General features: G+C 44.1%; 1 protein-coding gene across 12 annotated transcripts in view; it reads left to right on the top strand.

Annotated features, from left to right (window-relative positions):
• Positions 1 to 27,230, top strand: part of CREM (cAMP responsive element modulator) — a 284,166-nt gene that overhangs the window by 235,418 nt on the left and 21,518 nt on the right. For 6 of the 12 annotated variants that reach the window (XM_029588562.1, XM_029588565.1, XM_029588560.1 and 3 more), the window contains 2 exons: positions 518 to 559; positions 3,191 to 3,347. In XM_029588562.1, coding sequence (XP_029444422.1) covers positions 518 to 559; positions 3,191 to 3,347 — 199 coding nt within the window. Of the gene's footprint in view, positions 1 to 517; positions 560 to 3,190; positions 3,348 to 5,689; positions 5,817 to 27,230 lie in introns of those variants that run through there. The other 6 variants (XM_029588564.1, XM_029588563.1, XM_029588573.1 and 3 more) reach the window with 2 other exon arrangements.

Here is a 27,230-nt window from a genome sequence, read left to right as displayed (position 1 = left end):
GGGAGTGACATGGGAGGAGGGAGTGACTAGGGGGGAGGGAGGAAGGAGTGACTGAGGGGGGAGGTGGGAGGGAGAATAGAGGGGGAGGGGACAATGAGGGGGAGGGGGAAGGAAATGGACCGAAAAATCTTTTTAATGTAGCCCGTTACGGGCTTAATGGCTAGTTTAAAATAAAACACATGAACACAATAAATAATATACCCCAGTATTTTTAAGTTTTAAAAAATTTCTCCAAGCAGTACTTGCTGATTCTTTCCAGCCACCAGCAAAGTAATCCTCTCCTTTCAGTGCTCCTACTGGATTGATTTAGAGTTCTCGCTAGTGTCCATTTCTCCACAGATATAGTTTCATCTATGTCTTTTTCTGAAGTCAGTATATGTGCTAGAGCGATTGGTAACTCCTTTTTTAGTAGGCTATATATCTTTGAAATAACCCCATTTTAGAGTATCAGCAGAGGTACAATATCCTTCAAAGTTTTGCCCTTCGATAAATCCTCTTTAATCTTTATTATTTGCAGAAAATATCAGACCTGAGAGTACAGAGAAATGTTTTGCTTCAGGTAGGAGATTATCACATACACCCTCAAAACACTTCACATCCCACCCATCCCAAATATGTTCAATAAAATGCAATCTGTGATCAGACCAACTCTGATTAGTACCTCATCTTGGTACCTAGTATGAAATAGAATGATATAATGCCGAACTATAAAAATAGTCTTTCCAGCCCACAAGATTGATACGCCAATGAGCCCAGAGTTTCAGTGTATAGCCTATCCTCAACAGTCTCCACGTTCTTTTAGGCTGTCAAACCAAGAGCCTTATTTACTAAGGCTTTTCTCCCATTCTGTGTTCATGGGAAAAATGCTTAGTAAATAACCTCCCAAGGCCTTTAATGGCATGGTCTCTACAAGATCCTGCTCTAGAGCCTCCCATTGTTTAATATCTCTCTCCTTGTACCAATCTACAATGGCACACAATTGAAAAGCAACATAATAGCACACATTTGGCACTCCCAACCTCAGTTTTGATAGATACTTTATTCTTCATGCAATTCTAGGAGGTGTCCTTTTCCAAATAAAATCAAATATGTGCCTCTGCCAATGTTTTAACGTAGCACTAGGGACATGAATTAGCAAACCTATCCCAGTTTTCTAGATTGCGCAGTATATTTTTTATCAGGATGTTATAATTGTAGTCAAACAGGTTGCTTAATTTCCTACCTGTTTGAAATCCCAAGTATTTTATGCACTTCATAGCCCATTTGAAAGGAAAATTTTGCTTTAATTGGGGGAGGCAATTTTCTTGAACTGATACATTCAAGATATCAGGATTTCAAAAATTATCTTAAATCCTGATACTTTACTAAAATTATGAATTTCCAACAACGCTCCCACTAGTGAGAGTTCAAGATAAGTCAAAGTAAATATAGTATCATCCACAAATAGTGATAACTTATAAGAGACATCACCAACTCTGACTCATTGAATCAAATTTTCTGCCCAGATGTCTGTGGCTAAGGAGAAAGAGGATATCCCTGACATGAACTTGCAACCGTGAACAGATCAGAATATCCTCCATTCACCTTCACACAGGCTTGAGGTCAGTCATATAGTTGCTGAATCCAGTTAGTAAAAAATTGACCAATATTCATTTTCCCAAAGTCTTGAGCAGAAAAGCCCAATGAACCATGTCAAAAGTGTTTTCCGCATCTACGGACAAGTACATTGTCGGGACATTCTCTCTTTGCAACCATCATATAATATCAATTATTTTGTGAACATTATCAGTAGCCATCCTATTAGGTATAAATTCAGCTTGATCCTTACGTACCAGACTAGTTATAACCTTGTTCAATCTATCTGATATCACCTTGGCCAAAATTTTATGATCAATATTCAGATGGGATATTGGTCTACATGACTTGCACAGAATTAGATCTCTGTCTGGCTTGGCTATGATAGGCTCTAATTTGATGGGAATATCTATTACCCAAAGAACCCATACTCTTTGTTAAGGGTAGGACTAAACATAGTGCACACATTTTATAAAACTTAGTAGGAAATCCATTCAGGCCCGGAGCTTTACCTACTTTAAGATCTTTGATTACCTGCTGTACTTCTGTTGTCTGTATTTCTTGCTGTAAGAACTGCTGCTGTTTGTTTAATAAGCTGGTTTGTTTGTAAGCATAGTAGAATTTGTGTGCTGGGTCCTGTTCTATAAAAACTGTATTAAGCACATTTTGAAAAAATGCCCCTGCCTCTACCCCTAAAGAAAGAAACAAAATGTATGGTGTGTCAGTCAGAGCATTTGTAAACAAAGGAAAATACTTCTTAATATAAAGATCAGTAAAGTATAAAAGTTTTGTTTGTTTTTTTTTAAATCAAGTCAAGCAAAGTATATGAGAATGAAAATTCAGTTTTATTTGCAATTTCATAAAAACGTTTTAAAAAAATTCAGTTTTTTCAATTGGATAGTGAGACCAATGATTAAAAATATTGAGTGAGTTGTAACGCTTTTGGTGTTCTTACTTGTTAGCACCTCAATAGGCAAATTTGACTCACTTTTTTATGCAGGTCGTATGGATTAAATTACACATCTGTTGATATTTTTTAATAGTACATTTAATAATCTGGGCAAATCAAAACTATAAACGCATATTTTTACACCTGCTAATTAACTGGTATAAGTAATATTAAGTGTTTGTTGTGTTTTATTTACTGGATGGGAGGGCTGGGTGAATGGGGGGGGGGGGGGGAGAAAGAGTTCAGGCTGAAGAATCAGGAAGGTCTCTATGACCTGGAGAAGGACTGGGCGAATTAGTGGATTAATTGGTAAACTCTTAATTTCATTTATATATGATTGTTTTAAAATTGGCCGACTTACACGCATATTACTGTACATAAGTCCTACTTTACATTTCCATGTATAATTTTAAAATAGATAGTAAAATTACACACATTCAGTGCACTGATATACATGCATTGCATGATTTTGTGCATAAACCTACATATACACATTTGTTGCAGGTACAGAGATGCGTGTATTTTCTGAAACACCTATATCATGTGCATGGGTTATAAAATACTTGCATAGATCTGATCGTGGACATGTATGCGCATTTGTTTGAAAGTTATCCTATTAGTTCTTAAAACTTTATTTTACACAAATTCTGGTGTTTTATATTACAGCTGCCACTGGGGACATGCCAACTTACCAGATACGAACTCCAACTACAGCTTTACCACAGGGAGTAGTAATGGCTGCATCACCAGGAACTTTGCACAGTCCTCAGCAGCTAGCAGAAGAAGCAACACGTAAACGGGAACTCAGACTTATGAAAAATAGGTGAGAATTTTAGGTAAAGCATGTAATGAATTTTGAGAGAATTTCACACTATTACATTTTTTTCAGTGTGGGAAATTAGCATAATTTAAAATTAATTTTAGTGTTTTTTTAGTACAGAATATCAAGACTAAATTATATCAAAATCTTTTTTCTCATATTTATGAAGGATTATTGAGAACGTGTTAATTGAAAGAAAACTGTTAAATTATTAAGCAATAACAGGATGCTAAAATAAACTTCTTCACCACAATCTTTTTTTTTTTTTCAATTTAATATTAAGTTTTTTCAATAATTAACAAGAGTATCAGGATTTTTACATCATTCAATACAATTATATCCATCCTTATTTTCAAATTTCCAAAGAAAAAGAACATATATCTTATATATCAAAACCAAAAAGGATTTCAGATCACCCTCCTTTAATCATTAAATAAATTCGTTAAGGTATGTATGTTGGAGATCCAAGAGGTTATAAAAGAGCATTACTTCCAGAATGTAAATTATAAGTAATCAAAAAAGGAGAGGTGCATATTATTCATTTCTGCCCATACTCTAGGATTCAGCTCTCTCAGCTCCATAATTATCTATAAAAGAGCGCAATTGTGTAGGATCATAATACACATATCTATTATCATTGATTATACATTAGACATTTGCAAGGATATCTAATTGTTATTTTTGCCCCTAATTGTCTGGCTTCTTGACACATCTGTAACATTAACTTTCTGCGTAACTGTGTGCTTCTTGCAATAGGGTAAATTCTAATTTTTTCCTCAAAAAACAACTTTTCTCTATTACAAAGGAAACACTTTAAAACTGAGTCTCGGTCCCCAGAGAAAACAAATGTACACATTACTGTACCATGGAACTCTACTTGCTCCACTGTAGAGGATTCAAGAAGTGCAGTTAAATCAGCCCCTATGTTAATAGAGGGATTCTGTTCCTGCTGAGATCCTTCAGTTGTTTTCTTCACAAAATATATATTGGTGATAGGTGGTATAGCCTCAGTTGGAAATAGGAGAACTTCCTTCAAGTATTTTTTGAAGAGATCATGCAATGGAACATATTTTATAGAAGGAAAGTTTAATTTCCTGAGGTTTTTGAAAATTTTCTAAATCTTTCAACTTTCTCATAGTGGTGGCCTCACTTTGAATTAAGTTCACTTGAACTTCTTGAATTTTTGTTATACTCTCTTCAAATTCTTTAACTTTCTTCTCATGGGAATCCAGTATAGGTTTAATTTTACTGTCCTTTTGTTGTAAGCTTGTTACAGCCACGGTTAAAGTTGCAATTGCCTTCTTCATAGCTACTAGGGCACTCCATACAATATCTAATGTTATAACTTGTGGCCTTGACAATTTGAAGCTGGGATCAAGGCTTACCTCCTGGCTCCAGCAGACCTCCGAAATTCTCAACATTTCCTCTGCCGGTTCCTCTCCCCCAACGATGGTACTCGTGGCTGCGCTCTTGTCCGCCCCAACCTGCACGGCGGTTCCTTGATGTTCAATCCGCTCTCCTCGAACGTCCGGAAGCAGTCGCATCCGCCTGACCTGCTATCTGCCCCTCCGGCCGCGTTGCCCAGGCCTGCTCAGAGATTGCTCCGTGGATAGGGGGGAGGGAGTATTGGGCGCCCCAGGACTAAGAGATGTCGACATGCCCAACGGCGTCTGGGTTTGCTCTATACCCGACGCCTCCGCGGGCGTTCTCTGGGGTCGAAGTTGATGCCGCGCCAAAGAAGCCCTCAGTCGACGGTTGGAAGGGGCTTGGTAATGCGGTGGATGCAGAGACCAGCCTTACCTTCCCCTTCCTCTTGGTATGAGGCATTCTTTTTCAGGAACAAAAAATTTAGGAAACGAGTGAGGAGCTCCTCTCAGCGCGTCCTCTCCTTACAACCCCATCTTGGATCCCCAAAAATTTCTTCACCACAATCTTACTGCTTGACATGAGACACAATTTGTTAAATGTGGCCACCAACAACTTTTTTTTTTTTTTTTTTTGGATCCTCAACACTTCTACCATTGGGACCTTACAGTTGTCCAGCTGTCTGCTCAGTTGCTGTCATTTCTACAGCCTAGCACATCACTCAGTGAGTCTGAGCCATGTGGAACCATAGAAGCTGCCATAATTGGATGGAGAGCTGGACAATGCAGAAGCTAAAATGGCGGGAGGAGCAGGAAGGCAGAGGCAGCATGGGTAAATAAATGACAGCAACTATTAGGTAGCTAGGAGTAATGCATTTCCCCCCCAATCATGTTACCTTTGATGCACTTACTTCTTCCATGCACTTATATATATATATTTCTCCCTACCTTCACTGTTCCTCAACTTACCCCCATCTTCAGCCAACCGGAGAAGAGCACACCAACATACCTCCTTCCTGCCAGTCACTGCAGTTTCTAGCCTAACAAAATTTTGAACAGCAGCAGAGAATGTCTGACAGGAGGAATTGGCGTGGGAGGATTGGAGAGGTATGTGAGTGAATAAGGGAATAGAGATATGAAGTATATTAGAATGGGGTGAGAGCATCAGGAGGGTAATTGAATGCCTTAGGGATAGGGTCAAGAAAGTACATCTGAAGGGGATGGGATGGTTATCTTTGTCAGGGATAGCTGCACTGTGAGGCCATTAAAAAAAAAAATGTGTTGTGAGAACTTCTGATCTAATACAGTAAAACTTCCATGGTACATATTTTGCTTGCATTCTTTTGTACAAATTATTTCTTTGTTTGCAAGAAATTTAAACTGTGGTCAAAAAAAGTGCTGCTTTAGATATTATGAATGATTTTTCAGAATTAGTTTTAATTTTAAGGATGATTTATAGAAAGTGATGTAACTATTTGATAAAAAGGACTTTGCCATGGTTTTGCTGGAGCAAATATTTCCATGGAATTTAACCCTGCTGCTGACAGCTGAACAATATTTTTATTGGTCTTTTTGAAAAGTACTATGGGTCTGTACTATTTGACTAGATGAGAGGTGTTTATATGAAAAAGAATTTGCAAGCATTTAAATATTTAGAATGCAGGAGTGAGTGGTGAGAGAGCAAATAAAGTTGTGAATGAGAAGAAACCTAGATTAAGAATAGGATGAGAAAGATGGTATGAATGTTATATGGGTTAATGTAAGTTTTAGGTTAGGCTAAAGGAATTATTAAAAGGTCAGCACCATGAACCATTGTCAGAAACATAGCACTAGCCCTTTAAAGGTAGTTAATTGCATGGAAAACTTTTTCAAGATTTAAAAAATAGGCGAAGGTTGCTAAAACAAATTTTCTGCGTTGCATGATAGGCTAGTTACAGCTAGTTGTCATTTTTTCTGCATGTATTAAAAAAAACATTTTAAATTATTTCAAAATTGACCTGCTACAAGATGGGGAGCCGCATGGCAGCAGAAGTTCACTGTCTTGGACTTACACCAGTATCTAGCTGGAGTAAATATACTTGGGTTTGAGGGATGTTGAAAGCAAATAAGATGTATATTTTTGAACATATTTCTTTGGATGACATGGAGGATGTTAGTAAAATGTCTGCCTCACTTGCACTCTGTTTTTTTCAGGCCATTCCAAACCCACATTTTCTCTAACCAGCAGCATTAGTGAGTCACACGAGTCACATGGCTTCGTCGCACACAATCTTGCCATCCTGAATTTTCTAGAAGAAAGCCATGAGCATGTGCAGGCAGATTCCTGTGCTGCAACAGACTAGCTGCTCAAACTATTTTTCTGTCCATTGGAAAAGGGAGATGCTTATTGAACCAATATAGTTTTCTATTTTTTTTCAGCTTTGAACATATTTTTAAGCAGGATGGTGAGGGGGTTACTGTTTCAGTTAGCAACTTAGCACTCCCCTTTCCCCTAACTTTAATGTTCCTAATTAGGCTTTATATAATTTTTTTATTCTAAATTTTACTTTCTTTTTACCATCAAAACAGAACGGAGTTTGTAGTACTCTTTATTCTCACAGGACAAGCAGGATGGTTGTCCTCACAAATGGGTGACATCGAGGATGGAGCCCACCACGGAAAACTTCTGTCAAAGTTTAGCAGAACTTTGACTGGCCCCTACTGGGCATGCCCAGCAAGGCACTGTCCCTGCAGCCAGCAGGGGTCTCCCTTCAGTCTTCTTTTTTCCGCGCAGCAGTAGCCACGCGGTGAAAGAGCTCTTACCACGTTCCTGACAGGAATTTGGAATTCTTTATTCTAAAGAAAATTTGCCCCTCAGGGGTCTCCCTTCGACAAATTTTTTCGTCCGCGGAACTCCGGTAAGTTTTTGCCGCAGTTTTATAGACTTTCGTCGACTTTGGCCCTTGAGGCCTACTTGCAGTCGACAGTCCCGCGACTAAATTTTTTGGCTGTCCGCCATGGCGTCTGGGTTTCGTCGATGTCCCGACTGTACTCGTACAATGTCAATCACAGACCCCCATAGAGTCTGTGTTTTGTGCCTAGGGAGTGAGCATGATGTTCTGACTTGCACCAAATGTGCCCTTATGACACCAAAAGGTCGTAAAGCCAGAATGGAGAAGATGGGGCTCCTCTTCCATGTTCACACCCCAACGCCATCGATTGCATCGACGTCATCGGAACCGGCACCGTCGAAATCTTCACACCATCGGCAGCCTTCCGGTGACCGTCCGCCTCCGACGTCTTCTCGGCCATCGACTCCTGTCCCTTCCCCTGATCATCGAGGAGATAGGAAGGAGAAACATCGCCATCGACGTCATAAGTCTCGGCCCGTCGAGGAATCGACGTCATCGACCTCCGTACCGGCCGAGCCACCGCCTAAAAAGCCTCGATCAGAAGCGGCACCGTCCACTCCTGTTTCGCAGGCATCGAGGAAACCCTCACCCCTTCGGGGTGTGGGAGCCGTGATCCCACCGGTGACGGTGGTCCCTCCGGCTCAGCCTCCGCCTCCATCTCCCGTCGAGCCGGGTCTTGTTACCCCTGGTCTCCGGGCAGAACTGGACCGGTTGGTCCAGGAGGCCATCGATAAGGCGATGCTACGGTTCCAACCTCCTCCGGCACCGGCACCGAGGGCGGAACCGACCACCGAGCCAATTGCTGCTGCATTGGCTCCGTTGTTACACCGGATGGAAGCACTCATGACAGCTCTTCCACCGGCAATACCTATACCTGTGCCACTGACACCGGTTAGACCGCTGTCACCGACAGGTTTTTCATCTGGTGGAGAAACACCGTATCCTATTCCCCCTTCGGGAAAAGTTCCATCGGTGACCAGTCGTCCCTCGCCACCGATCTACTCATCAGGGGCAATACGCACTTCAGCTCCACCGAGATTTCCGATGCCGACATCGATTTCCTCGAGACCGGCACCGGTTCCATCGGTGCCCCCATCGGCACCGACATCGGCACCGATTCCATCGAGGATATTCTCGATGCCTCCGGTGGCTTCTCCCGATATTTTGGATCCCCTACCTGGGCCCTCCGGAGTTCCACACCCTAGAGCGCCTTCAGGTCATCATCCAGATCCCTATGATACTTGGGGTGATGATACCTCTACTGACACCGATGATTTACCTTCACCTCCCTCTCCTACAGGGAGCAGAAAGCGTTCTCCTCCTGAGGACCTCTCTTTCATTAATTTTGTGAAGGAAATGTCAGAATTGGTTCCTTTTCAACTTCAATCTGAACAAGATGATAGGCACCAAATGATGGAATTACTCCAATTTTTGGATGCCCCAAAAGTCATCACCTCTATTCCCATTCATCAGGTTTTTCAAGACCTTCTTAAAAAGAATTGGGAATCTCCTGGCTCGGTGTCCCCAGTAAATAAAAAAGCTGATTCTACTTACCTGGTACAATCAGCCCCAGGTTTTCAAAAACCTCAATTAGATCATCATTCGGTGGTCGTCGAGTCAGCTCAGAAAAAAGCTAAACGACTAAAGCCTCATTCCTCCATACCTCCTACTAAGGACAATAAATTCCTTGATAGCGTAGGTAGGAAGGTTTACCATGGAGCTATGCTGATTTCCAGGGTAGCTTCTTATCAACTTTATATGACTCAATATAATAGAGTCATTTTAAAGCAAATGCAGGAATTTGCTGATGCCTTGCCAGAACAGTTCCAACCCCAGATTCAATCCCTTTTAAATAAAGGTTTTGAAGCTGGAAAGCATGAAGTTCGAACCGCATATGACATCTTCGATGCTTCTACTCGAATTTCTGCTACAGCTATTTCTGCTAGACGTTGGGCCTGGCTGAAATCTTCTGACCTTCGCCCAGAAGTTCAAGATCGGCTTTCAGATTTACCTTGCTTAGGGGATAATCTATTTGGTGAGCAAATACAGCAACTTGTTGCTGAATTGAAGGATCATCATGAGACTTTAAAGCAACTCTCATCTATCCCTCCTGATTTGCCTTCCAAACAACCGTCTAGGAAGGACTCTAAAAAGTCTTTCTTTAGGCCAAGGAGATATTATCCCCCATCTACCAAGCCTCGGCCTACCAAGTCATATCATAAGACTCAGCCTCGCCAGGCTCGTAAACAAAAGCCTGCAGCAGCTCCACCTCCTGGCCCTGCTGCAGGTTTTTGACTTTCCCTTAGAGAGCATGTACCAGACCCCTCTTCCAGACATCCCTGTGGGAGGTCGGCTATGCCACTTTCTAGCACAGTGGCATACGGTCACAACAGATCAGTGGGTGACGGCAATCATCGAACAGGGTTATCATCTCAACTTTCGAACTTTCCCTCCAGACTCCCCGCCCCTGCAGGCGTGCAGTCTTACCGATCATTCTCTTCTTTTAGAGCAGGAAGCATCACTTCTCCTACAATCCAATGCTATAGAACCCGTTCCTCCCTTGCAACGAGGCCTAGGGTTCTATTCCAGGTACTTCCTGATCCCGAAGAAGTCAGGGGGACTTCGTCCCATCCTAGACCTCAGGGTCCTCAACAAATACCTTCACAAAGAGAAGTTCAAGATGGTAACCCTGGGCTCGCTTCTCCCTCTGCTACAAAGGGGGGACTGGTTATGCTCTCTAGACCTAAAAGACGCATATACCCACATTGCGATAGCACCATCTCATCGCAAATACCTGCGTTTTCTAGTAGGCCGCAATCACTACCAATATCGGGTGTTACCTTTCGGCCTAGCATCCGCACCACGAGTGTTCACCAAGTGCCTCGTAGTGGTTGCAGCATTTCTAAGGAAAGAAGGAGTCCACGTCTACCCCTACTTAGACGATTGGTTGATCAGGGCCCCAACCCAGCAACTAGCTCGGTCCTCCCTGACCCTCACAATTCGTACGTTGCTTTCTCTAGGATTTCTGGTAAATTACGAGAAATCCTACTTAGTCCCATCTCAAACCTTATCCTTCATTGGGGCAGACTTGGACACCTTACAGACAAAAGCCTTCCTTCCTCATCAGCGAGTCCAAGCCCTAGTGTCCCTAGCTCGCCAGCTGCAGTCCCAACAAACAGCTACAGCTCGCAACTTCCTTGTTCTTCTGGGTCACATGGCCTCCTCAGTTTATGTGATCCCCACGGCCCGTTTAGCCATGAGAATCACACAGTGGACCCTAAGGCTTCAGTGGATCCAAGCTCTTCAGCCTCTGTCCTCAATAATACGCGTCTCCAACGCACTTCGTCTGTCTCTTGCCTGGTGGATGAATCCTCTCAAACTCCTACAGGGTTTACCCTTCCTCCCTCCAGATCCTCAGGTCATCCTTACTACCGATGCTTCCAACATCGGTTGGGGAGCCCATGTGCACGAGTTGCAAACTCAAGGATTCTGGTCACGAGAGGAATCCAAACACCAGATAAATTTCCTGGAACTCCGAGCAATCCGCTATGCTCTCCGGACTTTCCAAGATTGCCTCTCTCACCATTCAATCTTGATCCAGACGGACAACCAGGTGGCCATGTGGTACATAAACAAGCAGGGAGGCACAGGCTCTTTCCTTCTGTGTCAGGAGTCAGTGCAAATTTTGTCAGAAGCCCTCTCCCACTCCATGTACCTCAGGGCCACCTACCTGCCGGGAGTAGACAATGTATTGGCAGACCAGCTGAGCCGTGTCTTCCAACCACACGAGTGGTCTCTCAATCCTTTGGTAGCGACCCTCTCTATTTCGCAATTGGGGTTATCCCCACATAGACCTCTTTGCGTCCCCTCAGAACCACAAAGTGGACAACTACTGCTCTCTCATTCGGAGCCAGGACTCTCGGCCGAGGGATGCATTCTCTCTCCGGTGGACAACCGGCCTGCTTTATGCATTCCCTCCACTTCCTCTTCTCTCGAGGACTCTCGTGAAGCTACGCCAAGACGGAGGAACCATGATCCTGATAGCACCTTACTGGCCACGCCAAGTATGGTTTCCAATTCTCCAGGATCTCTCCATCCGCAGACACATTCCTCTGGGAAAGGACCCGCATCTGCTCACTCAAAACGACGGATGCCTCCTCCATCCCAACCTCCAAGCCTTGTCCCTGACGGCATGGATGTTGAAAGGTTAGTCCTTCAGCCATTTAACCTTTCCGAATCAGTTTCTCGTGTCTTGATAGCTTCACGAAAGCCTTCAACAAGACGTTCTTACTCATACAAATGGAAAAGGTACACATCATGGTGCACTTCTCAGTCCCTTGATCCCCTTTCCTGTCCAATCTCTAACTTTTTGGACTATTTATGGCATCTATCTGAATCAGGTCTAAAGACCTCCTCCATTAGAATGCATGTCAGTGCGGTAGCCGCCTTCCATAAGGGTTTCGGGGGTGTCTCTATCTCAGTCCAACCCCTGGTAACACGTTTTCTTAAAGGCTTGCTCCATTTGAAGCCACCTTTACGTCCTCCGGCCCCATCTTGGGACCTTAATCTGGTTCTTTGTCGTCTCATGAAACCTCCTTTCGAACCTCTACACTCTTGTGACTTGAAGTATCTCACATGGAAAGTGTTATTCCTTTTAGCTATCACTTCAGCTCGCAGGGTTAGTGAATTGCAGGCCCTAGTTACCTATCCGCCTTACACTAAGCTCCTGCAGGACCGGGCGGTACTACGCACTCACCCTAAATTTTTACCTAAGGTAGTATCGGAGTTTCACATCAATCAATCCATCATACTACCTATCTTTTTTCCCAGGCCCCACTCCAACTCCGGGGAACAGACTCTGCATACCCTGGACTGTAAACGGGCTCTATCTTTCTATCTAGACCGTACAGTCGCCCACAGGAAGAGCACTCAATTATTCGTCTCCTTCCATCCTAATAAGTTAGGGCAACCTGTGGGTAAGCAGGCTCTTTCCTCCTGGTTGGCGGATTGCATCTCCTTCTGCTATCAGCAAGCTGGCATTCCTTTCCAAGACCGTGTTAAAGCACACTCTGTGAGGGCCATGGCAACTTCAGTAGCACACCTTCGATCGGTGCCGCTTCCTGACATCTGCAAAGCTGCAACCTGGAGTTCTCTCCATACCTTTGCAGCCCACTATTGTTTGGACAAAGCTGGAAGACAGGACTCCATCTTCGGCCAATCTGTCTTGCGTAACCTTTTTCCAACATGATGTACCAACACCCTTCCACCTCCCGGTGGGGTGCGGATGCCCTTTCCCAAATTCCACCCCAGTTGTTGTGCCTTTTGCACGCCGTTGGGTACATTTGGTGCATTTCTCGGACATCCTCAGCTCGGTACTCACCCATTTGTGAGGACAACCATCCTGCTTGTCCTGTGAGAAAGCAAATGTTGCTTACCTGATGTAACAGGTGTTCTCACAGGACAGCAGGATGTTAGTCCTCACGAAACCCGCCCGCCACCCCGCGGTGTTGGGTTCGTTTTATTTTTTACTTTTTAGGCACTGCCTGTAGCTTTGAAAATCAGACTGAAGGGAGACCCCTGCTGGCTGCAGGGACAGTGCCTTGCTGGGCATGCCCAGTAGGGGCCAGTCAAAGTTCTGCTAAACTTTGACAGAAGTTTTCCGTGGTGGGCTCCATCCTCGATGTCACCCATTTGTGAGGACTAACATCCTGCTGTCCTGTGAGAACACCTGTTACATCAGGTAAGCAACATTTGCTATATCATCAGGTTTGGGGAAACAATTGATGGCTTACTCAATTGGGCAAGCATTCAAAGCATGATGCTTTTGATGGCTGGAGGTTAATCTGATGGTTGATTAATTGGTGTTGACTGACAATCTGATGGCTAAGTTGTTTGTTTTATTATTTTTTTGTCTGTTTTATTGTTTTTATTTATGAATGTAATAGTGTTACCCGCTTAGCAAGTTTGATAATGTGGGTTGTATGTTTTTAAAATAAATAAAGAAAAAAGCACATCAACCAGTCATGAACATGAGTACATGACTACTGCATGCACTGATCAGCATACTGTTCAAGAAATTTCAAGAAAGACTCCAAAGTCTTTTCTGCTCATACATGGGAGTTTTTGGAAACAGCCCCACAGCTGCCTTAATTTTCCTTTTGTCTGCTTGGATAAAATAGTGTGCTTGCTGTGCTAGGGAAAATAATTGTACACAAATTTTCTTGTGTTCAGTGTTCTGAATGTTTTAAGAGTGTTCAGAAATCAATTGACCAACAAAATTGACCTAGTTCATACTAACATCCAGGTAGTCATGTTTGACCTGAACATACAGGGACAGACTCTGGTCTATAAAGAGAGACATGACAGAAATGGTACTAGCATTGGTAGTATGAGAAGAAAGAGGGGAAGGAACGAAGGAAGAAAAGGAGGGAAACAGAAATCCATGCTTGACCTGGTTAAGGGGCATGGAGACGACTACCAGAGACTGGAGGAGAGAAGGAGAAAGACCCCCAGGAAACCTACTGGACCAGAAGTAGAGTGAGAGAGATTAAGAGGGGGAGGGATAGAGGACCACCATGGTCCAGGAGGGAGGAAGAAGGGATGACTGCCAGAGATAAGAGAGAACAGAAGAAGAGACAACAGCCATGTGTGAATATAACATTAAACTCAAAAGTTATTTAGGAAGTCACACAGACAGACTTGGAGATCTAATAAGCCTTCTTCCCTTTGAAAAGCTGGCTTTTGTTTTGCTTTTTCTAAAATCTAAATTATTTTGTGATTCATTTTCTGTATGTATTTGTAAGAATCATTAAAAGAAAATAATAAATTACAGAAGAAATGCAAACTAAAAAGGAGTCAATTTTCTGGGAGAGTAATTTTCTAACCTTTTTATATGGATAAACACCTGTAAAAAGGCACTTTAAAAATTACTGCTCCCTGCCACTGCAGGTAAAAGTGCCTGCACTATGATCAACTTGAATACTTTTACCTGCGGGGGGAAAAGAGCAGGGCTAGGTTGGGGGAGGGAAAGTACAGGCATGGATTTAAATATGAAACCCCAAAGGAGGTACAAAGTACACAGCTACAAAAATAGTTGCATTCTCTCGCTGGCCCGAGTTTGCGAGCTGTCTCCCTTTTAAAATTAGATTGCAGGTCTGCAGGTACCCATGCTGATTTACTGCCAGATCACACCAAGTTGTCAACCTGTAATTTTTATTAAATTTAGTTCCATTTCCCCGTTGCAGCTGGAATGGAAGGTGGACATCATTGTTGGCCTCAATTTTCAAATTATGAGAACAATTTTAAATAACTATAGGAATTGCTCTTTTCCTAGCGTGTAGCAGATGGACTCAGGACCAATGGGTATAGGGTACTCCTGATAGCAGTTGGAGATAGATCAGATTTCAATCTGACATCAGCCCTAGTACATATACCTCTGCAGGAAGTGCAGCTCTTAAGTATTTTCCGTCTCCATAGCAGTTAGGGACTCTATGCACGCTTGCACAGCGTTAGAGTAATTTTACCAAAGAAAAGCAAAATAAGAAGAAATCTTACCTCTACAAACGAGCCTCGCTCTCATGCAGTAACACCCATTGGGTCCCTCCCCCAGTTGAGAAATTCCCGAGGTGATTTCCGCGATACCTCAGAGGTAAGCCTCAGTCCGGCAGCTGACCCTCGGCAGGGACCTAGCCCCCGACATCGGGTGAAGCTGAGAGGCAGCGGGTGCAACTTCGAGCGCGACGGTGAAGGTATTTTCCTCTCCCCCTGCAGCCGGAGACGGTCTGGAACGAGACCGGGAAGTGCCGAGACAAGGTAAGGTAGAAATCTATTTAAAAGTCTCTGGTCTCCGAAGCTCGAGGAGTCGCACAGGTCACCAGCCGGGACCAGTGCCACCAGGTTGATCTGCCCTAGCAGGGCTAGACCCCGGTCGGATCCGAGGGTCCTCCCACGTGGAGACCCTCCGAGGTGGTCGCCATATTGTCCGCATGGTCGCCGTCGCCATTTTGATCTGTTCGCCGCCCTGTCCGCCATTCCGATCCGTGAGCACAGAGGCGAGCTGTGCGCACAAATACCATGTGTGCACAACGTCGCGCGCACAAGCGACGCGCATAGCCACGCGCTTACTGTGCCGGGTGCATAACTTCGATCTGTGCGCACAACAGTGCGCACCAAACCTACGCGCACAACTTCGCACCGGAGTGCACAACTGTATTTTACGCACACAAGCCATGGCACCACCGGAAAAGAAACTCAAGGCTCAGGGCCTATGTCCAGCATGCCACATTAGAGCTGCACAGCATGAGGAGGCCACAGCCCTGTGTATATAGTGCGAAGAGGATCTAGGGGATCCAACTCATGGCCCTCCCCAGCCGGTACCGGGTTCCAGCCTCTCGAACAGTACGCCGGACCTAGCATTGCACAGCGGGGCTCCCCAGGGACACGGCGCCCCTTAGTCTAGACCCAGCATCTATCTCCTGGGTGGAATTCTTCAACGGTCTGCATACCTTCGTCCATGTGCAACCGGAGCCTCCTATAATATGGCCACAAGCTCCACCAGAGGACCTCAACATCCCGGGACTCTCTATGCCCAGGGAAGTGATCCCATCGCCCAGAAGCCCCACCTTTGGGGACACGGACAACTCGGATGAGGATTCGGAACCCCTGGAGGAAGGGGAACTCCCTCCGGGGACAGAGCCCCACGAACCATGAGACGCTTCTTCACCAAGGATGAGCTTCCAGAACTGGTCACACACAGCTTAAAAGAGCTAGCTATCCTGGGCACTAGTGCCTCAGGGGAACCTAAGACGAATCCCCTACTAGCCGTCCAGCAACTAATTGACCTGGAATGGGATGCCCTGGAAACTACGTTCAAAGGGGGGGCGGGCTCTGGCAGCCATGTACCCTCTAGACCCAGCTGCCAAAGATCTCCTGGCATGTCCGAAAGTGGATGCCATGGTCTGCGCAGTTTCGAAGCGCACTACTATCCCAGTGGAGGGAGGAGCAGCACTCAAGGATGCTCAAGGCAGACGTCTGGAATCTATCCTCAAACAGTCCTTTGACGTCTCCGCTATATCTCTACAGATCACGGCCTGCTGTGCCGTGGTGACACGCGCCTGCTTATCACAGACCAGGAACAACACTCCTGGGGAGGCCCTGGAACCAGCAGTATCATTCCTCGCAGATACCGCTTCTGATCTGGTGCGCACTGCAGCTAGAGGAGTGTCATCCGCCGTGGCAGCCAGAAGACAACTCTGGCTCTGAAACTGATCGGCCGATGCATCTTCCAAAACAAGACTCACAAGGATGCCCTTCAAGGGAACCCTCCTGTTCGGAAGCGAACTAGAGAAACTAGCCAACAAATATGGCGACTCTCCACTTCCGCGGCTACCGAAGGACAGGAATAAGAGAAACCAGCAACCCTTCTCCCGAACTTCCAGGGGCACAGGATCACAGCGCTTCAACCCATATAGAAGCACATATCAAGCGACCCGCCCCGCAGGCCGGAGCCAGTCCTTTTGGAACAAGCACAACAAAAGGGGAGCCAGCTCGGGCCCAGGCCCCAGCCGTACCCCACAATGAAAATCAGCCGACCCATCCAAAGGAGGAAGCCATAGGGTTCAGCCTTGCCCTATTCTACCAAAGATGGGTCGAGATAACTTCGGACAAGTGGGTCCTAGCCATCATTCAAGTGGGATATTACCTGGATTTCCACCACCTCCCTCCGGACAGGTTTGTGGAATCCCTCTGCCTCGACCCTTCCAAGAGAATGGCAGTGGAAGCTACACTGACCAGTTTACTAGCCTTAGAGGCTATAACACCGGTGCCTCCACAACATTGTTCCATCTATTTTATCGTTGCCAAGAAAGAAGAAATGTTCAGGCCCATCCTGGACCTCAAGTCTGTCGACCGTCACCTGAAGATTCCTCGCTTCCGCATGGAAACCCTATGCTCGATAATAAGAGCAATACAACCGGGAGAGTTCCTTACATCCCTGGATCTGTTGGAAGCCTACCTACACATTCCGATGCATCAAGAGCATCAGCGTTTTCTACTCTTCACAATCCTGGACCGTCACTACCAGTTGCAGGCACTACCATTCGGTTTAGCCACAGCACCCCGGATGTTCACCAAGATCATAGAGGTGATGGCAGCAACACTGAGGAAGGAAGGAATCCACGTATACCCTTACCTAGACGATTTGCTGATCAGGGTGACATCCCCAGAGGAGAGCCACCAGGCGACCAACTGAGTCAAAATGCTACTGGAGAGCTTCGGGTGGGTGGTCAACACAAACAAGAGCTGTCTGCAGCCCTCCCAATCTTTAGAATACTTGGGAATCCGGTTCGACACCAGACAAGACAGTCACCCTGACACAGACAAGGAGATCGAAACTGATGACCCAGTTGTGAACCCTGTTGAGCGAGCTTCGCCCCACAGCATGGGACTACCTACAGGTCCTCTGCCTCATGGCATCCACACTTTAAGTAGTGCCATGGGCAAGAGCTCATATGAGACCCCTACAGCACTCACTACTATCACGATGGAATGCACTGTCCCAGAACTACACCATATGCCTTCAGCTCCCGGACAAAGACCGGACCCAACTACGATTGTGGCTATAAGAAGACCATCTGAGCCAGGGAGCGAGACTATCCTCACCATCCTGGATCCTGCTCACCACAGACGCCAGCCTACGAGGATGGGAAGCACACTGCCAGGAGCTGACCGCTCAGGGACAATGGAACAAAGAAGAGTCGGGGTGGAACATCAATCGCCTAGAGGCCCGGGCAGTCAGGCAAGCCTGCCTACGGTTCGGTCACAGACTCAGAGGCAAGTCAGTCAAAGTAATGTCGGACAATACCACAACAGTGGCCTACATCAACTGTCGGGGAGGAACCAGAAGCCAACAGGTGTCTCTGGAAATAGACCCCTTAATGTCATGGACGGAAGCGAACCTTCAAGAGATCTTGGCCGTCCATATCACCGGGAAAGACAACGTCGCTGCGGATTACCTCAGCAGAGAAAGTCTAGACCCAGGAGAATGAAGGCTGTCGACCACAGCATTCCAATTGATAGTAAACCATTGGGGAACACCAACCTTGGACCTCCTGGCAAGCCGGTCCAACACCCAAGTGCCCAGTTTCTTCAGCCGCAGGCGGGAACCCATCCCAGGGAATCGATACCCTGGTACAGACCTGGCCACAGGAGATGATATTTGCCTTCCCACCGTGGCCCCTATTGGGCGCAATCATCTACAAGGTAGAACACCACAGGGGATCAGTACTTCTAGTGGCTCCGGACTGGCCAAGAAGACCGTGGTACATAGACATGTGAAGACTGCTGACAGGGCGCCCCCTCCCTCTACCTCCACACAGAGATCTGCTCCAACAAGGACCAATCCTCCATGAGGATCCAGCTCGATTCTCTCTTACAGTCTGGCCATTGAGAGGACTCACCTGAGGAAGAGCGGATACTCGGGGGCAGTAATTGATACCCTACTCCGAGCATGCAAGTTCTCCACATCCCTAACATACATAAGGAATTGGAGAGTATTCGAACCTGGTGCGAGGACCATGACATCGTTCCACGCTCAGTCAAAATTCCTGTGGTTTTGGAATTCCTAAAGAACGGCCTACAGAAGGGATTGTCTCTCAACTCCATCAAGGTACAGGTGGCCGCATTGTCATGCTACGGAACCAAGAGCGAGAGCGGCAGCATAGCCTCACACCCGGATGTCTCCCTCTTTCTGAAAGGAGTCAAGCAGATCCGACCACCCCTAAAGTGGCCAGTGCCTCTTTGGAACCTCAACCTGGTCCTAGATTTCTTAGCAGGAGCTTCCTTCAGACCTCTTCACGGCCTGTCTCTCTGACTATTAACATTGAAGACAGCCCTTCCTGGTGGCGGTCTGTTTGGCCCGCCGTATCTCCGAGCTACAAGCACTGTCCTGCCGGAAGCCATTCCTTAGACTCACCCTGGGAACCATCTAGTTACGCACAGTCCCGTCATTCCTCCCCAAAGTGATGTCTTACTTCCATCTCAACCAAACCATCTCGTTACCATCACCAGATGAGCATAAGAATTCAGAAGAGTCTCGCAGCCTACGCCATCTCAATGACGGTAGACTCCTAGTCCGATACCTGGAAAGGTTGGAATCTGTATGAGAGACTGACCATCTATTCGTCCTTCATAGCGGGAAGAAGCAAGGGGAAGCGGCCTCGCGAGCAACCATAGCCCGCTGGATCAAAGAAGTCATCAAGGCAGCCTACATAGAAGCAGGCAAGCCACCGTCTTTACAAATCAAGGCCCATTCTACTAGAGCCCAGGCAGTGTCCTGGGCGGAAACCAAGATGCTGTCACCCGCCAAGATCTGCCGGTCAGCAACATGGTCCTCCATCCACACCTTCTCCAGGTTTTACCGCCTGGATGTTCAGGCTCGGGAGGACACAGCATTTGCAAGGGCAATACTAAGTGGGTCACGGGCAGCCTCCCCCCAGGTTCGGGAATAGCTTTATACATCCCATTGGTCCTGAGTCCATCTGCTACACGCTAGAAAATGGAGAAATTACTTACCTGATAATTTTGTTTTCCTTAGTGTAGTCAGATGGACTCAGCATCCCATCCATGGCTGCCGTTACTCATGGAATTCTCGGGTGACATCCCCGAGAGTGAGTGATTCATGGGTAAGCCATGCTTTCCATTCTACCGGGTATCGACGTTTCTCGGTTGAGGGCACTGGCGGTCTCCAGCTATAACCGGTTCAAATTAATCAAGTTAATCAAGTTAACCAAGTTATAAAGTTAATCAAGTTATTCAAATTATTCAGTCATACATATATCCACAATGCTTTTCGAGGAGAATACTGAAGAGCTGCACTTCCTGCAGGGGTATATATATATATACCAGGGCTGATGTCAGATTGAAATCTGATCCATCTCCAACTGCTATCAAGAGTACACTATACCCACTGGTCCTGAGTCCATCTGTCTACACTAAGGAAAACGAAATTATCAGGTAAGTAATTTCTCCAATATATTCAGTTTAGTTCAGTAAGCAATATTTAATATTAAATTTTATCCGTTATTAATTCTTTCTTTATGGCATGCAAGAATTAGTGTGTGTGTTTGGGGTCCACGAAACTGTTTGAGGCTGAAAAGGGATCTATATTCCCTGAAAGGTTGGGAATCCCTGTCAACAGAGCCTAAATTTAGATGCTTAGTTTTATTGAATATTGGTCTCTTAGACCCTAACTTTAGGCTCCTGGTTTGTATGCATAGTTTATTCACTTGTATTCAACCAACTGAAGGTGCCTTTATATTGGACCAAATATTGGGATGTAAATGAAATAAGTTCCTTAAATTGAGGCCCCCAAATTTAGACTTAACGTTGATCCTCTTAGCTTTAGGTGCCTAATTTACATACCCAGTGCTGGAAATTGTCACACAGCACCTAACTTCACTCCCCTGAGCTGGCCCTTCCATGTATACCATCCACTTTTAGATGTTTTACTTTAGGAACCTTATAAATTTAGGTGCTCAGGGCATAAATTCAAATTTTCAGATCTAGGTGCCCAGGTCATAAGAACATAAGAAATTGTCATGCTGGGTCCATCAAGCGTAACATCCTGTTTCCAATAGAGGCCAAACCAGGCCACAAGAACCTGGCAATTACCCAAACACTAAGAAGATCCCATGCTATTGATGCAATTAATAGCAGTGGTTATTCCCTAAGTAAACTTGATTAATAGCCGTTAATGGATTTCTCCTCCTAGAGCTTATCCAAACCTTTTTTGAACCCAGCTATACTAACTGTACTAACCACATCCACTGGCAACAAATTCCAGAGCTTTATTATGCATTGAGTGAAAAAGAATTTTCTACGATTAGTCTTAAATGTGCTACTTGCTAACTTCATGGAATGCCCCCTAATCCTTCTATTATTTGAAAGTGTAAATAACCGATTCACATCTACTTGTTCAAGACCTCTCATGATCTTAAAGACCTCTCTCATATCCCCCCTCAGCCGTCTTTTCTCCAAGATGAACAGCCCAAACCTGTTCAGCCTTTCCTCATAGGGGAGCTGTTCCATCCCCTTTATCATTTTGGTTGCCCTTCTCTGTACCTTCTCCATCACAATTATATCTTTTTTGAGATGTGGCGACCAGAATTGTACACAGAATTCAAGGTGGGTCTCACCATGGAGCGATACAGAGGCATTATGACATCTTCCGTTTTATTAACCATTCCCTTCCTAATTATTTCTAACATTCTGTTTGCTTTTTTGACTGCTGCAGTACACTGAGCCGACTCCTTTAAAGTATTATCCACTATGACGCCTAGATTTTTTTCCTGGGTGGTAGCTCCTAATATGGAACCTAGTCGTGTAACTACAGCAAGGGTTATTTTTCCCTATATGCAACACCTTGCACTTGTCCACATTAAATGTCATCTGCCATTTGAATGTCCAATCTTCCAGTCTTGCAAGGTCCTCCTGTAATGTATCACATATATAATGTATATATGTATATATTGAAAAGCACCGGTCCAAGTACAGATCCCTGAGGCACTCCACTGTTAACCCTTTTCTACTGAGAAAATTGACCATTTAATCCTACTCTGTTTCCTATCTTTTAACCAGTTTATAATCCACAAAAGGACATTGCCTCCTATCCCATTACTTTTTTAGTTTTCTTAGAAGTCTCTCATGAGACTTTGTCAAACGCCTTCTGAAAATCCAAATACACTACATCTACCGGTTCACTTTTATCCACATGCTTATTAACCCCTTAAAAAAAAAGAAGCAAATTTGTTAGGCAAGACTTCCCTTGGCTAAGTCCATGTTGACTGTATTCCATTAAATCATGTCTTTCTTTTTTTTTTTTTTTTCATGATTAATATTTTTTATTGAATTTCAATATATAAAATACAGATAACATTTGATAATTAATAAAATTATCAATATGCCAAAACATATTACAAAGAAAAAATTTAAGAGATCAGAATTTGGTTTTCTTCAACATTCATTGTGCAAAGAAAATAGAAACACACATCATTTAGTGGAGCAACATAACAAAGAAATTAACATTAAAGTAAGATAACTGTCTGGTCCTCATCGTTACATTATTAACCTCCCTACCTATGGGAAGAATTAGGAGTGTGAATTCAAGTATTCCCTTAATTGCTCCGGATAACTAAAAATATAACGAGAATCTTGGTGAATAATTACACAACGGCATGGATATCTTAAAACGAACTTAGCACCCCTCTGCAAAACCTCGGCTCTCATTGCTAGAAATTTTTTTCTACGAAGCTGTGTGGGGCGAGCTATGTCTGGAAATATTTTTATACATTGTCCATAGAACATTTTTTCCTGATTCCTAAAAAATGATCTCAATAATGAATCTCTCTCTGTGAGAAAAACAAATTGGACAATTAGTGTTGCTCTTGATGATATATTCATCTCAAAAGATTTTTCCAATATATCACTTAAATTAATTTCAGTTTCAATTTCTTCTTTTGAATCTTTTAGTACCTCTCCACTCTGAATTGGAAGATAGAATATCCTAGATAAGGCAGGAATGGAAGAATCTGTGTATTTCAATATATTTTTTAAGTAACTACGAAATAAATCAGCTGGGGAGATAAGATTTATCTTAGGAAAATTAAGAAGTCTTAAATTTGAACTTCTAGTCTGATTTTCAATACTCTCTATTCTATCTAAACAAAATTTCTCTGATCTTATTAAATTAGATTGAATCTCACTATTGTTATCTACTTTCTCTTTAACTGCCTTAATTTCTACTTCTAATTTTCCCATCTTCTGTTCTACTTCATGATTCAATTGTAAAGCTTGCTGAATTCTATGAGACTGTATTAATTGACTTATGCATTTGAACAATCATTTCACCAATTTCCCTTAAAGAAAATTCTTTAGCAGTTATTACTTGAATTACATCTTCTCCTCCCCCCCATAGTGTCCTCTATTTCAGATAAATTATTGTCCATTCCCCTTAGTACCCTGGGACCCTCTTTCACAGGGCCCTCCGGAGTCTCAGGCATATCTCCTGTACTCCTCTGGGGACCAGAGTTTGATGTTGTTACAGATTTTAAATCAATATTTCTGACTTGTGGAGGATCAGGTCTCGCGGGAGACCCGGGGCTTAACGATGTCTCATAGGGCTTTGGGCTCAATTCTTGCTCCATATTGAAACCCCCTGCAGCCATCCCCGAGGTTATTGAGGACCTTTTGAAGCTTTCTTCTATTCGTGTTTGGTAAACACCTGGTATTGGTGTAGACATTAACTCTTTAACCTTTGCTTTTCTTTTGGTGTGTGGCATCATTAGAAAAGTACAAAGAAAACACCAAAAACAGACAGTCTCTTCAAATATCTATAATGTGTGTTTCTGTGGCCGCCGGATTTGGTTTCCGTAAGAAAGAGAAGGGCAAATACCTTTTCGATGTATCCAAGTATTTGTAGAATAACTCCAGGCCTTCTCCCACCTTCTCCGGCCTAAGCCGGCCAAAGCCGCGCGCCCCTTCGGCGCGCACGGCTTAGGCGACGCGCCAGCGGTGGCGTCGTGCCGCAAGTGAAGATCTTTTAAGCGGATAAGAGCCCTCCTCCCAGAGTCCAGGGTCCCAGAGTGCAGGCCCAGAGTGCAGGCAATTCAAAGAGGCATACCAGCCCAAGATAGAGTGTTCCGGCGGCCAAACCATGTCTTTCTATATGCTCTATGATTTTGATCTTTAGAATAATTTTCACTATTTTTCCTGGCACTGAAGTCAGGCTCACAAGTCTATAGTTTCTGGGATCACCCTTGGATCCCCCTTTTAAATATAGGGGTTACATTGGCCATCTTCCAAACTTCCAAATCGGAAGATTTTAATGATAGGTTACAAATTTTTACAAATAGTTCTGAAATTTCATTTTTTTAGTTCTTCCAGAACCTTGGGGTGTATACCATCTGGTTTTGGAGATTTACTACTCTTCGGTTGTCAATCAGGCCTACCACATCTTCCAGTTCACCGTGTTTTGTTTCAGTTGATCAGAATCATCACCCAAGTAAACTTTCTCCGGAACAGGTATCTCTCCAACATCCTCTTCAGTAAATACTGAAGCAAAGAAATTGTTTAATTTTTCCGCAATGGCCTTATCTTCTCTAAGTGCCCCTTTAACCCCTTGATCATCCAACGGTCCAACTGACTCCCTTGCAGGCTTTCTACTTCGGATATATTTTTAAAAGTTTTTATTGTGAGTTTTTGACTTTCTGGCCAACTTCTTTTCAAATTTTCTCTTCACCTGTCTTATCAATGTTTTACACTTAACTTGACAATGCTTATGTTTTATCCTGTTTTCTTCAGATGGATCCTTCTTTCACTTTTTGAAGGATTTTTTTTTGGCTAAAATAGCCTCTTTCACCTCACCGTTTAACCATGACAGTAATCATTTTGTTTTCCTTCCACCTTTCTTAATGTGTGGAATACATATGGACTACGCCTCTCGGATTGTTTTTTTTTTTTTAATATCTTTATTTATAAAGTTTTCAAAATACATACAATGGATCAAGAACAGTACAAAACTTGCTAACAGGAGATTTCCCCAACTCCCACCCGCTTCCCACCCCTCCTCCCCTGCGCCAGCTATTGAATCTTTCTGTCCATTATGAAGTGAGGCCATGGTGTGGCTTGGAGGTATCTTAGGTGGTGATGCCCTCCACCGTCACATGGTACATATTTTCCAGTGCCAACTGGGAAGGCTGGCATATATCGCTATTAGCTCCAGATTTTGTAGCCAGCAAGCTAAGAGGCACATCCCTTAAATCACTGGTCACAGATGTGAAAAAATGTGCTAGTATGGGTTCCATATGTCTAAAAATTGTTCATGTTTCCAATCCGATGTAGTGGCCTTAGCCGATAACTGTTCATAGATGACCATCTTATGAAGTTTCAATGTCCATTGAGTAAGCGTTGGGGGATCTTTAGCCATCTATTGAGTCAGGATGGTCTGTTTTGCCAGAAGGAGACCTTTACAGACGAAAAGGCATTGTGCCTGAAGAGTAACCAGAGGTGCCATGTCTCGAACAAGATGCAAAAGACACAATTGCAGGACCAGGGTAGATCATTCTTTATTAGTCGGCCAAGATATTCTAAGACTTTAATCCAGAATTGTCAAACCGGTACACAATCCCAAAAATTATGTTTGAAAGTGGCAATATCCGCTCCACATTTGAAACAGGAGGCCAACGTGGTCATTCGCCACTGATAAGCCTGCAGTGGAGTGATATAGATTCTGTGCAGAGTTTTATATTGGGTTTCTCGCAGTTGTACATGTTCAGTGCAATGAGCTATCATCTTGAAACAACCGGTAAACTGCAGTGGAGAAACCTGACAGTTCAAATCGCGATTCCACAAATCCGTCAACTTGTTAATCCTGTCGGAAGATTCTAACATTTGTAACTTCTTAAGCATAGTAGAACAAGTTACTCGTTTTGGGTGAGACGGGAAAAAGGTTTCCAATCTTTCCAGATCATGGTCATCCTCAGTTGAATCTTTCCATGTTTGAATGAAATGTTGAATTTGTAAATATGCAAAGAAACTATTGCGGGAAATCCCATATTGGTATTGCAACTCATTGAAATGCTGCAGCCTCTTTCCAGTGGTATTCCGAAGGTGTTTTATATGCATAATGCCCATTTCCGACATTGAGAGAACACAGGGTTTTCCCAGCTGGGTGAAAAAGATGGCAGCTCCTGAAGATTTGCAAAGGTTAACATCCTCCATGAGACATGTAGCTGAGAGCATAGTCTTTTCCAGGTTTTCCGGCAAGCCACAATGTACGGGAAATCTCGGATGTATAGGGGTATAGTCGCTCTTGGTGCTATTAAGAGATTGCCAATACCAAGTGGTCTACACCAGTCTTATAGTAGCTCCCATGGAATAAAAGTATTAGTGCCCTGTATCCAGTCTCTGAGATGACATAATAGATTGGCCACATTACATAAATGAAGATTGGGACAGGTAAGTCCTCAGTCTGGAACAGGGGTCATTAGCGTGGCCAAGCCTATTCTTGCTTTCTTATTCTTCCAAAGAAATCCCCAAAGTGCGGCATGCAGTTCCTGGATCTGTGGCTTTTGAATCTAGATAGACAACCCATGTATAACATAAAGCCATTTAGGCAATTCAATCATTTTGAATAATTGTATCCTCCCAGAGAGGGATAAAGGCAGATTCATCCATTCCTTCAGTTTTTGTTTCGTTTTCGCAAGTAACGGCAAGATGTTTACCTCATACAGATTATTAATATCAATCGGTATACGAATACCAAATATTTCATTTCGGAGGTAATCCACCATAAGGGGAATTCTCCCCGCCAGTTCCCATGGACCAGGCCAGTTATATCGATGGCTTCTGATTTGTCCCTGTTAATTTTTAGACCAGAAAAGAGCCTGAATTGTGCTTGTAACTCAAGTACCCTGTTTAATGAAATAGTTGGGTTTACAGCAAAAATTAAAACATCGTTGGCGGATGCTGCAATTTTGAAATGCTTCTTTCCCACCTGCAAACCCGTTACATCTGGGTCTGCGTTAATAACACACAACAAGGGATCCAGGGATAATATATACAGTAGTGGGTATAGG

Source organism: Rhinatrema bivittatum, chromosome 2 (genome assembly GCF_901001135.1).
Source record: "Rhinatrema bivittatum chromosome 2, aRhiBiv1.1, whole genome shotgun sequence".
Lineage (NCBI taxonomy): Eukaryota > Metazoa > Chordata > Amphibia > Gymnophiona > Rhinatrematidae > Rhinatrema > Rhinatrema bivittatum.
Note: the sequence above shows the minus strand (reverse complement) of the source record. Positions and strands in the feature narration are given on the sequence as shown.